The following is a 15,334-nucleotide window of genomic DNA, read 5'->3' as shown; positions in this document are numbered from 1 at the left end:
AGCCTCTTCCCCCCCCCACCCACCCACCCCCTTCCTGAGTAACCCAGCTCTCTTGGTGTTAAGGGTCTGAGACCAACTAGACTCAGAAGTACCCGACTGCCTCAACTCAAGGCTACTCCTGGCTGGGACTCTGAAAACCCCCTGTGATGGGTTCGGACACAGAGACCCTCTTGAGGCTGTCACCTGACATGCTGGAATTACTTCTGAGCCCATTTGCCCTGCCAGCTTGGGACTGCAGAACCCTGCCTTGTTGAGCCAGACACACTAGCCTGCTGCAACACAGACCCAGGTCTGGTTCATGACCCCAAACCTGCAGCCTTTAACCAGAAACTGCTCAGCACGTCACCCATCTCCAGCACCCAGACACCCAGCTCCCTGTGGGATCCAAACCCCAAATAAATCCGTTTTACTCTGTATAAAGCTTATACAGGGTAAACTCATAAATTTTCCACCCTCTAGAACACTGATAGAGAGATATTCACAGCTATTTGCTCCCCCAGGTACTAATCACTTTGTCTGGGTTAATTAGTAAACAAAAGTGATTTTATTAAGTATAAAAAGTAAGATTTAAGTGGTTTTAAGTAATAACACACAGAACAAAGTAAGTTACCAAGCAAAATAAAACAAAACACACCAGTCTAAGCCTAATACATTTAAGAAATGGAATACAGGGTAAATCTCACCCTCAGAGATGTTCCAATAAGCTTCTTTCACAGACTAGACTTCTTCTTAGTCTGGGCCCAATCCTTTCCCCAGGTACAGTTCTTGTTTGTTCCAGCTCAGGTGGTAACTAGAAGATTTCTCATGACTGGCAACCCCCTTTGTTCTGTTCCACCCCCTTTTATAGCTTTGGCACAAAGCGGGAATCTTTTATCTCTCTGGATCCCCACCCATCCTTATAAATGGAAAAGCACCAGGTTTAAGATGGATTCCAGTACCAGGTGACATGATCACATGTCCTGTGAGACCCCAAGCCTCCATTCTTTCTGGCCTGACTCACATGAACACAGGAAGGCTTGCAAGTAAACAGAGCCATTTACAACCCATTGTCCTGGTTAATGGGAGCCATCAAGATTCTAAACCACCATTAATGGCCCACACTTTGCATAGTTACAATAGGACTTCAGAGTAATAGTTCATATTTCTAGCTTCAGATATAAGAATGATACATTCATACAAATAGGATGAACACACTCGGTAGATTATAAGCTTTGTAATGATACCTTACAAGAGGCCTTTTGCATAAAGCATATTCCAGTTACATTATATTTACACTCATTGGCTCAAGGGAGACCTGATAAATGACCTCTAGAAAGCAGTTAAGATCATTCTGATATACACATTCAAATAAATTTGTGCTAAAAAAATTTTAAAAAGACAGGAGATGTGGTGGTACTCTGGCTTTAATAAAGTGAATAGAAACACCACACAGGGTTTGCACTAATATTGTAGGAAATGCAAGTATTTCAGGATAGCAAGCAGAGACAAACATGGAGCATATTTCCATAAACATATGGAGTGCAACGTCACACCCCCATTAGGATTTAACTCACTGTCTGGTTTGGCAGGGATCTCCTCCTAAGGGTGTCACTGGAGCAGAGCTGCAGAGGAGGCACCAGGCACCCAGGACTTGTTCACGAGGCAGTGGTGGTAGTGCTGACCAATCAGACTCCTCCTTTAAGAGGTGACATGAAGACATCCACCACCTGGCTTCAATTAGATATCATCTGCTGCCTCCTCCCTTTCTTCTATTTGTGTTGCAGAGTTAATTCTGACAGACACAGCCCTGTCTTTCTCCAGCCATTAATATGCTATTGATTCACAGCACTCATGACAGCGTTAATGGATACTGATAGTGTATTATTATTTCCATAATCAGCCTCAAGTCGGAGTGAATTTTCCTTTGCAAATTCTCTATCGATATTGTGCCCAGCTTTCTGGCCTTCTGGGGAAGGAGCCAGCCTGATTTGTTTTGTTTAAAGTTTCAGTGGAGCCTCTGGTTTCTATCATTAATCGCTTAATCAATGACACCTGCTGAATAATGAGAGAATGCCTCCCTGGTCCCCCCACTGCCCCTCCACCCGAAAAACCCCAAACCTTCCTTCACAGCATTTGCCATCCCTTCCCAGAGCAAGTTTTATCCAGGGCTTCATCTTGAAGGTGCATTTTCATGACTATACAAAACTGTCCCTTTGTGCTAGACGCCCCTGCTCCATGTTCGTCTCTGCTTGCTATCCTGAAATACTTGCATTTCCTACAATATTAGCGCAAATCCTGTGTGGTGTTTCTATTCACTTTATTAAAGCCAGAGTACCACCACCTCTCCTGTCTTTTTAAAATTTTTTTAGCACAAATTTATTTGAATGTGTATATCAGAATGATCTTAACTGCTTTCTAGAGGTCATTTATCAGGTCTCCCTTGAGCCAATGGCCATCTAACTTCTATCTTCGCTGGCTCTTATCACTTAGAGGAATGAAGTCATTTTCATGTTCTTGCTGCTCTTGTTGCTGCCCTGTATCATTTTTTCCTTCAGCCAAGTCTGATCTTGCAGGTAACAATTGCAAATGTCTCCGATTTCATCTATATGCTTGGCCATTATTAGTCATGACATCATAAGATTGAGGTGCGACATCTTTTGTTACAGTGGCTTTCTGAGCCCAATTTCTACCATTCTAGATATGTGCTCAATCATTTGGTTTCAAATAAGGTAGTTTATGTGATCCTCTATCATAATCATTGTTTTGATACAAACTTGACTAATATTTATACTTATTCCTTTCCTTATATCCCTTTTGAAAAAGCATAGGTAATCTGTTTCTACATTTCCTGTTACGTAACAACTGTGCAGGTGCTAAACCTTGTCATAATGGCAGTGTTCTATAATTTAACATAAATCAGTACTGATTTCTTCAGCTTTTGTTAGTAATCTTTTTATTATTTTAACACCATTTTCAACTTGTCCATTATATTGTGGGTAATGTGGACTTGATGTAATATGTCTGAAATATATGCTATGCAAAACTTTTAAACTCTTGACTGTGAAATTGAGATCAATTTTCAGTTATTGCCCTATTGGGAATGCCATGCATTGCAAAAATTGATTTTAATTTTATTAATGACTTATTTGGCACATGTGTTTTCTAGTGTAGATATTTCAGGAAAATGTGAAAAATAATCGAGCTATAATGTATGCATATCCTTTATATTCAAATAGATCTAAATCTACTTTAGACCAGGGTCTTAAGTTTTCTTGAATAAATGTCATAGGTTGTTTAGACTGGGCACATCTATATTTTGATATTATCAAGGGCTTGTATTCTTTATGAATCTTTATGAATTATGAGTCAGTGTGTCTCCTAGAAGCATTTATTCTTGCACTCTAAATTTACATTTATTTTTGTTAAGCTTCAATCCTGCTTCTTTTGCTCTAGATAATGCTTTAGTTAATCTTCTATCGTGCTCTTTTAAAGTTCTTCCCCATATTCTTATGTCCTCTATGTGCCCTTGTCTGCTACCTATGTTTTCAAAAATCTTTTTATTGCTCTATGAAATATGTCTGGAGCTGAACATAAGCCAGAAGGTAATCTTTTAAAACAGTAATGTCCAAAAAGGTGTGTTAAATGTACATAGCAATTGGCTTTCTTGCTCCAGTGATATTTGCCAAAATCCATTTGAAGCATCTAAAAAAGAAAAGTATTTTGCTTCTTACACTTGTCCAAATATTTCTTCCTGGTAGGTATTTTAAAATGTTCCCTTTTAGCATACTTAGTTAAGTCTTCTGGATCTAAATATAAATGTAAGTATCCATCTTTCTTTTCTACTGTTACTAATGAATTCACCCACTCAGTTGGCTCTTCCATTCTTTTAATTATATCTAAATTACCTGACCTTTCCAATTCCTTTTGTACCCTACTTCTTAAAGCTAAGGATATTTTTCTAGTTGCATGTATAACTGTTTTTTTTGTTTCATTTAACTCTATTTTATACACTGTATTCAATTTACCAATTCCAAAACATAGTTCTGTAAATTGATGTTCAATTTCCAGTGTTTCAGAATTTTGAATAGTCTGAATTCTACCAGTTAGATCTAGAGAGAAATGTGTTTCTAGAAATATCTTGTCCCTTAACTACTACAGATCTTATGTTTTCTCAATTGCCTTTAACTAAGGCCTGTAATTCACTAATACCCATAACTTGATTTTTTTTCACCACTGAAAGATTATAAATTAATATGTATTTGTTCTTTCTACAGGTATTACTTTAGACCTCCTATAATTTCTTCTGAAATTACAGTAGCTTGTGCACCTGTATCTATTGCATACAAAATAAATATTCCATTAGAAGATGGTGTAAGTGCCCAATTCTTCTTGTAATTTATACAGTGACTTGGTTTCAAAATACCCAGAAACCAGTTTTCTTCATTTGTAATGTTAGTTCTGTATTCCTTACTTGATGTCTTCTCTGACACTTTTTTGAATTTTGAACTAAATGTAAATATCTATATTTTTTCAGACTTCTCTGTTTACAAACTTCTGTGAAATGATTCTGTTTCTTGCAGCTATGACAGGTCTGACCATATGCTGGACATTGTCTAGGTTAGTGCCTCCTTCCACATCTAGAACATTCTTTCATATGCTCATATGTTTTAACTTTAACACGCTATAGACTTGTTTGTTTCCTTTTCCTTAACAAGTCTATATTCACATCAATTTGTTTTCTTTCTAAAATCTGCAATCGCTAATTAAGTTCAGCAGTTTGGCAAATTCTCGCTGCTTTTTTCTAGATTTAGATCTGACTCTAACAGTCTCTTTTGTTACACAGATACCTTTTTATACCCATCATCATTTGATTCCTTATCATTTTTTTCGGATTCTGAAAATTACTTCTTATCTTTAGATCTGTTTAAAAATTATTCAAAAGTCTCTTCCTCCCTTTGATTCCTTGAGTGAAACTGAAATCTTTCAAATGTTTCATTTCTTTTTGGTAAACAGTATTCCTCAAATATTTTTAAGACAAAATCCTAGTTGGCTCATTCTCTAATGTTAAGCTCAAATGAATTAGATAATGAAATTGCTTTTGTAGCTGCAATAGTCAAAAAGATGGCAATCTTTTGTTCATCTTCCTTATGAGTAGATCTGGATGCCCTCAAAAATAAATCAAATTCTTGTGTAAACATTTTCCAATTTTTCTGCAGCGTTTCTTGACATTTTGAGAAATGTGAGAACTCTTAATTGATCCATCTTATTTCGTTCAAATTTGTTTTCAGTTCTGAGTAACTCTTACCTCCGTTTTTTTAAATTTCTTCCAGCTTTTTATCATTTCCTTCACTCCTGTTACCATGTATTGTTTTATGTTCAAGTAATCCACTAGTCTTCTTCTTAATAATAATAATGCATAGCTAGTAATTTAACAAATCTTTATTAGATACATAATTAACATAGATTGAGTTGAATTAAGATGCTCTGTATGTATCAGTCTAACCTAAAACCAACAGTCTTTTCCCACTGTCCTCTCCCACACCCTTTAATTAGATACAATCAAAGCCACAGTAACACCACAGCATGTTACCTAGGTCTTTGTGTATGTCACTGTGCCATGTGTGCAAAGGTCTCTGTGGTTGCTCTGAACTCTGTAGCAAAATTGGGGTAAGACTCTGTCTATTGCTGCCAAAGCAGAGGCTCATACCACTTGAGAATCTTCCTTAGCTGTTAGCAGTATAAGGCTTATGACACACAGTGGATCAGTTGTGATTCCATCCCGGAGAGGATGGTGATACTTAGACTCTGGGTAGCTGATTACAATACTATCTCAGCAAGAAAAATGGAATGATTTATAAGTTAATTCCAATAAACCCCTACACCCTCCATTTGATGCAACATGTTTTAGGATTTTTCTGCTTCTTTCTTGGCACCAACTGCAAAGCTCATCCACTAGCTGCCTCTTGTGCGAGACAGGAGATGTGAGAGAATCTGGTTGGCAGCCAGCTGCCTGGCTCTTCAGGGCTTGAGCAGATGGTGCCAATCAGACTAGAAGTGAGTGTTCAACACTGCCCTCTCCCCACTCCCATGTTTGCTTTAACTCCAGGGAGATTGACCCAGACAGATCAACAAGGCAGGGAAAGGGCTCTGCCTTCATAGTTTGACCTACTTGCAAAAGAGGATGCTTTATAATCGCACAGGGTACATAGAGAGTCATGTGACTGGCAAAACTGGTGTCTTGAGTAGTTCTGAAGAACTGTGTCAATGAGGAGCAGGAGGCTCTAGTCTACAGGGGGCAGCAGGGAGGAGCAAAACAACCCACTTCACACCAGAGGGGGACGGGACTGGAAGCTGTACCTGACGTGTGGATTTTTGGTGCTGAATTAACAGCTTTGGGGGCTGAAGTTCTTTATCCAAGGAGGTAACCCCAGGACAGGTACAGCGAAGGTGGGGGCAGGGCAGCACAGTGTGTAAGGATGAGTTGTCCCCCCAGTCCCCCTGTGAAGCACCCTCAGATCTTTCCTGGGATCTGTGTTTAGGAGTGGAATGTGTGCTGCAGAGGAGCTGAGCTGATGACACTTGTGGTCTCCTACTCAGAGACAATGGAGTGTGTAACCTATCCATTTTCTCTGGCCTGAACGGCAATCCAGGGTGGATGGATGCAGGTTTGCTGCTGTTAGGCTTGCTCCTGAGCCTAAGGCTGCTTGTGTGGATTTTTCTATCCTTTTTAGAACAAGAATATCGAACATCTGGGCTGAGGAGCAGACTGCAGAGGGAAGTGCCCCCACAATAGCCCATGGAGATGAGAAAACAAAAGGGCAGGTCACATTTGCTCACCTGGCTGATGTAACTAAGAGCCTGAGGGGATTTTGTGTAAAATCTGTGAAGAACAGCTTATAACATAAGCCTCGCTCAGAGCACAGCAGACCTGACAAACTCAGCCCCAAGGGAGCTGACTCCAAGCCGACACTGCACTGAACTGCCTTGGGCCAAACCAGTAGGAGCCATTCTGAGCAGGTCTTAGCTGAGAGTCATCTCCTGGCAGGCTGTGCTGGCATTGTTATAAACTCAGCCCAGCGGGAGAAGACTCCCAGCTCAAAGAAGCTCCTGCTGGGGGAGGCTTCCTTTTAGTACAGCTGACAGAACTGCTGGGCTTGGACCCAGCTCCGATTTCTTTTTGGAGCTTAAGCTGTGGGGCCCCACTCAGTTGTCTGGTACAAGATGAGGGACTTGGATAAAACTTCAGCCTCTTCAGTGTCCGGACCCCAGCCAGCTGACCCAGTAGGTTCTCTCCTCCAGGTTGGTTTTAGGGCCCTGTCATGAAATAGAGTCTGGAGGAAAAATGTTGACCTAATATGAGGAAGTGTGGCGTTCTTCCCATTAAGTTGTATGGTCTGAGTAGTACATAGCCTTGAGTGCACGCTGGGTGTCTTTCTTTTGCTGCCCCAGCCCTCACTACTCTGTTGCCTCCATCATTGTACTATCTGAGCCTCGTAAACATAAATGGATTGATCCCCACAACCCCCTCTGTGAAATAAGGAAGCAATGTCATCCCCTTTTTATAGCTGGGGAACCAGGGCACTGAGAGATTAAATCCCTTGCCCAAAGTTACACAAGTAGTGTGGCAGAGCAGAGAACCGGACCCAGATCTCCTGAGTCCCAGGCTGCTGCCTTCCCCACAAGACCATTTCTCTCTCCTCTGCTACTTATTATTAACACTATTGACCTCTAAAGAGCAGGTGTCTCGTAAACTTCCCACATTATGGTGACAACATTGTACAGTACATTGCACTGGCATAAAGTTATTTTATCCTCTCGAATTTCCTTTCACTTTAATGTGTGAATATATCAAGTGAAAGGCTAGTTTGAAATCTCAGTGCAGAGACCAAGCGCCCTGTGGGCCAGGCCTTTCAAGAGTGGGAAATATTAGGATGTGCTTTGCTTCGGTCATTGAAAAGTGGACTGAAAGCCTTGGAGAAAAGACTAGGGACACAATCCTGCCCCCGCCTCCAGCACGCATTGGAGCACTTCCTTTTCTGTCTCGTGTGGTTCTTTGCATTTTGCACACTCAAAGAGGCATCCAGGTTTAGGGAAATCCACCAAAATAGATTGTGTCTCCCCAGGGCTCATACTTTATGGGACTCTCACAGGGATGACTGCTTCAGTCCCAAGCACCAGCCCCCTTGCCTCACAGTCTGATCTTCCTGTTCCTCCCAGGAGAAAGTGGCTTCCACAAAGCCTTGTTTATTGTGACAGATGCAGTCCCACCACCTGAGGAGGGAGGTAATCCTGTCTACTGTACTGGGGACCTGTAACCTTTCTGTGTGCTAAAAACACCTTGGGACCCAGGATGATGTGAAATAATAATATTCCTTCCATGTGTGCACCTTGCAAATGTAATTAATCCTCATCAGACCATTTTACAGAGGGACAAAGTGACTTTCCCAAGACCATACAGCACATCCCAGCAGAGTTGAGATCAGAACCCAGATCTCACAGCTTCTAATTCTGTGATTTAACCACTAGGATATCTTTCCTGCAAAACACTGAGAGTAGAGTTTGTCCTTGGCTATCTCCCTGCTGTCTCACTGAAGTCAAGACATAACTGATGGCAAAGTTTTTTCTCTGATCAGATTCCCATTATGTGGTAGCCAAGTGCTTTCACAAGCCGTCTGCAGATGGTACAGCTGGTTTTCTGAACTCTCTTTTCAGAGATCTGGGCTCAAACTGGGTTTAGAGGACAGATGAAATGACTGTTGTTGCTGGAGACTCAGTGCTGTTACTGCAGGAGAGAGTCTACTGCTTTGTTTGGACCAGGGTTTATCAGCAGCAGTGGTTCACTCTCCCAAGGGCCCTTCTCTGTGATCAGGGGAAGGGGTCCTGCTGCAAAGAGGCTCAACCAGGGGCAGCAGAAGCTTCCTAACAGTGCGAGGGGGGGGGGTGCACTGGTGCTCAACAGTGCCCCTCCCATGCTGCCCCTTCTCCCTGAGGCCCTGCCCCTCTTTCCTCCCCGTGTCTTGTCCTTATGGCCGGTAAAAAGTGGGAGAACCATGGCCCGCTGCTCCAGCACCCCTTGGCTCAACCAAGTTACTGATTCTTACCAATAAAGCTAAAAATATAGTCTTGCTTCTGAGCTCTATGGAAACCCACTGGACTAGAGAGAGCTCTGTGGAGTGACAGAGGACAGGGAACATGTCTTAGGGACCGTGTACACATGGAAATGTACCAACATAATTTTATCACTATAGTTACCAGTATAACTCCCCCGTGGGCACTCTGTTCCAGAATGAGTGCTTTTTTCTAATTTATCTTATACCACTTCCAGAGCAACATAAACTAACCTGAAAAAGGCACTTTTATCCCAGAGTAGGTGTTTCCACATGGGAAGTTATACCGGTATAACTGTGCTGATAAAATTCTCCACGTAGACTAGCCCATGGAGGCTGTCTTGGAGATAGGGCTGGCAGGAGGGAAATGGTTAATCAGAGAGGAGCAAAAAAAAGCGGAGACTTCAGTGGGGCATTAACCACAGAGAAGACAGCCACAGAAATTAGAAGATCTAAAGCGAGCTGGACTATACAGTAAGCAGGGTGCACAGAGGAATTTAGGGAAACATTTGAGTTAACGAGACAGAAGCTGAGCTGTTACCACAAGCTAAAGAGCTCCGAGACGGGAAGAGTCTGTGGGAATGCAGGCAGCCCAGCTTCAAGGAGAGAACTCAGGATGAGATTGGGGCTGGAGGGGTGTCTCTGTTTTAATCAGCAGTGGAGATTCCTCCCGAATCCAGAATTGGGCGCAATCAGTGTGACTGATAGTCGGTGCTGCAGAGTCAGGATTGAGGTGCCCTGGCAAGTCTGGAGCTGGGGATGGGGGCCCAGGACTGGAATAGCAGAGCAAAGGACTTCTGGTCAGCACGGAGGGGACATGGCAGAGCTGTGTGTGAGAAGATTGCACCACCTTTTCTTACCCCTCACTAGCCATAGTGCTAGCTTACCCTTACAGATACCAAGCCCTTTCTGTTTCTTAAAGTGCTTCCACTTTCTCCCCTCTCCCGACATGGTTAGCGAATAATAATCCTCCAACCTTTCAGGAAAGGCAAGTCTCTCATCTGCTCAGTCATATCAATGTAGCTTTGTATCCTGGTTTCAGTGTTTTAGTTTTTAATGATAAGACTCTTGTGAGAGCTATCCCAGGAGATCTCTCCAGACGCTATATGTAGGAGGGGGAAGGAGTGGCAGAGATGAGTGTCCATATATTTGCTGTAATATCATTCCAATAAATGCATTGATTCTATTAGCTCACAGTTGTTTGGACAATACTTATCTGATGATCCTGCAAATAAATTGCCATTGAACTGGACTGAGAGAGGAGAGAAGATGATAGAGGGGGCATGATCACCCAGCATGCAGACCCTGTCCAGCACTGCAGCCTTCACCTTTGATGTGTTTTATAAATGGTCACCTGTTGGAACACGGTAGCCAGTCATTGAAATGCAACCCTCCTTCCCAGTTGGGGGTGAGAGCCTCCGCTATTATAAATTAGCATAGTTGGGCTAACGGCAATGGAGTTGCCCCAACTTACACCAACTTTGGTCTCAGTAACACAACTGCAACCCCGCTTTTCCACTCTCCAAGCCCAACCTGGCCTGGGCCTCTGCTGCTAGTGAATATGGAGCTGGCTGTTTAGAGCTGCACAAAGCAGTGCTTTCATTTCGCACTGGCTAACAATATTTTGATTTTTCAACCCTGGTGGCTGCATGGTGACGGGATCTGTGGCTTACTCAAAAAGTCCCTGCACCTCAGCAAACTTTGTGCCAAAGCTGGTATTTAACTCTGCCTCTGTAACGGGGTTTCCTTGCAAACCCTGTGCTTGGTTTGGAGAGTTTTTATAAAATTCTTTGCTTTAAGCCCTTTCTTCGTTTCCCTCTCAAAGTTGTCCTGTATTGAATTACACTGGGGGTGGTAGGGCTGAGGAGCTGAATTCACAGGGAAGTGCTGCAGCAGGAAGGAGACATGCCCCCACTGAACTAGTAACATCGGCAGGTTTATTTATGCCTTAAAGTTAGGCTGCAGTTTTCTCCCTGGCCAAGAACTGGTATCCCATGGGCATGCGCACAGTCACATACAACACTCCCCAGCTGCTGCAGTGATCATGAGCGCTCTCAGCATGTGGACCAGATGGTTGTTGATGCAGGTCCTCTCAAGCCAGATTTTTTATATATTCCCCCTTACTACTTGTAGAAATGGCTCCTGTTCTTGTTGATCAGGACTGACTGTTAGGGTTTGGGGTGAGGCATTGGTTTGTTTAAGGAATTGGTAATGGGATATGGAACCTTTCACCTCCACTTCCCTCTTTGTGGGGGGTTGGGGACCAAAAATCTTTCCTTTCAGATGCTGCTGCATTGGCCTCCATGAAAAGCATTGGTGGTCTCGGTTCAGTTCCTAGTGTTGTCGCTAATTGGCCCTTGTTGGAGTCTCAGCAGAAATCTCAGGGATTTAAGGAGCCACAAAAAATGAAGTCCTCTCTCACCCCTAGAGGAGGATCCCTCTAGAACAGGGCTAAGGCATGTTGATGGGACAGCATGGGGGAGACTTGTACCTACCGTGGCCTGTGCTGTAACCTGTTCTGGGGATAAGTACTAATAGCCAGTGCTTATACAGCAATGCAGAGCCCTTTGGAGTGACTGGCTGATTAACTCCCATAACCTCACTGCAAGGTAAATCACAATCATAATCCCTCTTCTACAGGCACAGAGCGCTCCTGATTTGACCAGGTCACACAGCCAGTCCCAGACAACACTCCTTCTCAGAGCTAGGAATATAGTTCAGAAGTTCCTGGTTCCTATGGATCCCTAGCTTACATTATCTCTTGGAGAGGGGCAGTGTACTCTAGTCTTCAGTCTCCAGAGCTGCTAATCCTAGTTTCTTCCCCCAGATTAAATTCACTGTTGCCAGGGGAGGGAGGAAATTCCCCAGTTTTCAGAGCAATGATGCCCTTGCCTCTCCAGTCTTGCTTTCACCTTCTGCAGCCCAGCAGAAGTTGCGTTGCTCCTGAGGCGAGGTGTGGCAAGTCCAACAGCTTTGTGAGGACTTGGATTCCACCTATACTTTGCTGGCATTCCTTTTTCTAATTAGTTCTCTCTTTCCCAGCTCCAGCTCAGGCCCAGATCATCCATGCTGGGCAGGCCTGTGTTGTGAAGGAAGATAACATCAGTGAACGAGTGTACACTATCCGGGAGGGCGACACTCTGGTCTTGCAGTGTCTGGTCACCGGACACCCACGGCCACAGGTAACCTTTCTGTAATGCCAGTCACCCTCACCCCTGTGGTTCTCTGTTGGGTTCACTCTAATCTTGCCTCGTAGAGGAGACATTGGGGGTGGTTGGAGGACACCATTCCCCACGACCTTCACTCTTCTACATTTTTGGAGGTAGGTTCCTCTCCTCTCTTTCTCTCCTGGCTTCCTGGGCAGCAGCTGTAACAAAAGAAAGGAAGGGCTGAGCAGCAGAGACACTGGATGAGTTGGTGTCCTCTGGAGCTAGGGCTGCAGCCTACAACGAGGCTAGAAGTCCTACCACTGTGCAGCATATGGAGATTCCCCTGTGGCTCGAGTACTCATGGGAACTGTGTTTTGGGAGCAACAGGACTTGAGGTGAAATATTGCCCAGTTCTGCCTGTGTTTCTGTATATTGGTAGCACAAGGCTCTCTCCAGAGCGCCTACCATTCTAATGGGCCAGAATGAACTAAAAACATGGGCTGTGTTGAATTCAGTGCGGTGTAGGTAACACTAGAGACTCCAATCTTCTCTCCACAGGACAGGCACAGCTTGGACAGGGGTAGCGCAAGCTTCCCCTTCACACCTCACCAACGTAGGAGTGGAATCGAACCTTTATGGCCTGTTCAGCCTTGGCCTCTTGGACCAGGCCAGCAAAGGGGATCATTCAGTTTGGGTAACATTGCGGGAGGGGTATTTTTCTGATGTGGACACTTGTCCATGATGACCTGGACTGGGACCCATCAACTCATTTCATACGGTGGACGCCAAGCAGCTGCCAGTGGTGGTAATTTTTGATTGCCGCTGTCCAGAGCTGGATTCAGACCCATGCCGTAGAGGTGAGAGGACTGCAGGGAAATTCTTACGTAGCAGCTGGTGTGTGTAAATGACCCCAGAGCATGGGTAAAACTGTGGCTAAACTTGGGCCTTCGGGGCCAGAATCAACCCTGGGGAGTGAGCTACACTGGGAATGAAGCTCTCCAGGGGAGGGTTATAAGAGGGTTAGTGAGAACTTCAGCGGTTCCTGATGCCCCTGCAGCAGCCTTGCCAGCCGTAGGCACTGATGCTGATAAGCTGTAGTTCTGTGTGTGCCAGTCACCCCTTCCCTGCACTAACTGACGAGGTGCTACATGTCTCTAGGGCCTTGGCTGCTAGGAAAGGAAAGGGGAGAGAGCAGCTCAGCCAAGGAATTCAAGTTAGAATTAGCCAACAAAATGTCTTTTAAAAAACAAAAAGATGGAGACAATCTGAGCCAGGATGTCGGGCAGCCGGGCCACTCAACAGAGCCTCTCAAGTGTCATTGTGGAGGATCACCTAGCCTAGGCACTTGGGCACACTGATCACGTGCACAGTGGTCAGATCCTGGGTGTGCAGAATAGAGGCATGGCGAGAACTGGTGCCCATTCTGCCTGGGAGCATGTAGAGCTTGCAGGCTTTGTGCAGCTCATGGGCGCTCTGAGCCGGGCAGGACTGAGAACAATGATGTACCATTGGTGCACACAGAACACTGCTGCACAAGAAGCTGTGGCATCCCCAGAACCTGTTTGTGTGTAACACTAGCACGTGCAGAGCCCAGGTGTGCACACGGGACACTGGCGTGTGTGTCCAAAGAGGGCAGGCAGACATGGAACACTGGCTTACACGGAGCTATGCCCACATCCCAGCTCTCTCTTAACCCCACTCCCACGCATGCTCTCCCCCATTTCCCCCACTACTCCAGATCAAAGCTCTTCTCTTAGCCTTTGTCTAATCTTTTCCCTCCCTTTCTTCCAGTTACTCACTAAAGCTTTAACGTGTAGTCCGGATATTTAAACGAGGTTGAAATGAAAAGGCTGGGGAAAGATTAAAGAGCTGACTGAAGCGGCTGTGCAAACAAGAGCCTCTGAGATTTGGGGCCCTAAATCGATCTCAGCATAAGCCTACCAAGGCTAAATGAATCCATCACAGACGGCCATTAGCTGAGCAAATCTGCCCAGCAGAGGAGTGGGCTGTAGAATCCTGCCATCTCTAGAGCAATGGCTCCAGTTCAGCCCCATGTCTACTGGTGGTGGGCATGGACCAAGGTGCCCGCTCCCCTCCAGCAGCTCTGCCTAGCGTGAGGTCAGTCGTGAATGAATGTCCTTTTACCGTCTGCTTTGTGTTCAGTGCAAAATGATCTGGTGGATCTCAACCCAGCTGCTAGGGGTTAGGTGTCCAGATTGCCGGAAGCTACCATAGCAACTGGTGCTTCGGGGATTACAGTATTGCAGTCAAAGGCAAAAGAACATAAGAATGGCCATACTGGGTCAGACCAAAGGTCCATCCAGCTCAATATCCTGCCTGCCGACAGTGGCCAATACCAGGTGCCCCAGAGGGAATGAACCTAACAGGTAATGATCAAGTGATCTCTCTCCTGCCATCCATCTCCACCCTCTGACAGACAGAGGCTAGGGACACCATTCCTTACCCATCCTGGCTAATAGCCATTAATGGACTTAACCTCCACGAATGTATCCAGTTCACTTTTAAACCCTGTTATAGTCCTAGCCTTCACAACCTCCTCAGGCAAGGAGTTCCACAGGTTGACTGTGCGCTGAGTGAAGAAGAACTTCCTTTTATTTGTGTTAAACCTGCTGCCCATTAATTTCATTTGGTGGCCCCTAGTTCTTATATTATGGGAACAAGTAAATAACTTTTCCATAGGTGCTGGAAGTAGGGGTGCTGGGGGTTGTGCCACACCCCCTGGTGTGAAGTAGTTTCCATCCTATACAGGGTTTACAGGTTGGTTCAATGGCTCTCAGAACCCTCACTGTACAAATTGTTCCAGCACCCCTGGTCAAAGGTGTGACTGTGCCGTGTGTAGATATACCCTAGCTAGCTTGAAAAGCAATAGGAATGAATCTGCAGCAGCATGCGTGGCAGCTCAGGCTAGTCACTCAGGTACATACCCGGAGTCCTGGGTGGGCTTGTACTGAATGTGCGGCCATGCCTTCACAAATATTGTTGTTTAAGCTACCTAGGTCAAAGCTGTCTCAGGTATGTGTACAAGTGCTGCAGTCACGCCTCTGGCTGCAGTGTAGCTATACCCTGAGAGCAGAGGCA

General features: G+C 44.7%; 1 protein-coding gene across 5 annotated transcripts in view; it reads left to right on the top strand.

Moving 5' to 3' along the window:
• Positions 1 to 15,334, top strand: part of MDGA1 (MAM domain containing glycosylphosphatidylinositol anchor 1) — a 196,767-nt gene that overhangs the window by 61,587 nt on the left and 119,846 nt on the right. For all 5 annotated transcript variants that reach the window (XM_074949101.1, XM_074949100.1, XM_074949102.1 and 2 more), the window contains exon 2: positions 12,129 to 12,268. In XM_074949101.1, the coding sequence (XP_074805202.1) occupies positions 12,129 to 12,268 (140 nt within the window). The remainder of the gene's footprint in view (positions 1 to 12,128; positions 12,269 to 15,334) is intronic.

Source organism: Natator depressus, chromosome 3, assembly GCF_965152275.1.
Source record: "Natator depressus isolate rNatDep1 chromosome 3, rNatDep2.hap1, whole genome shotgun sequence".
NCBI classification, from domain to species: domain Eukaryota; kingdom Metazoa; phylum Chordata; order Testudines; family Cheloniidae; genus Natator; species Natator depressus.
This window is presented reverse-complemented; position numbering and strand designations above follow the sequence as displayed.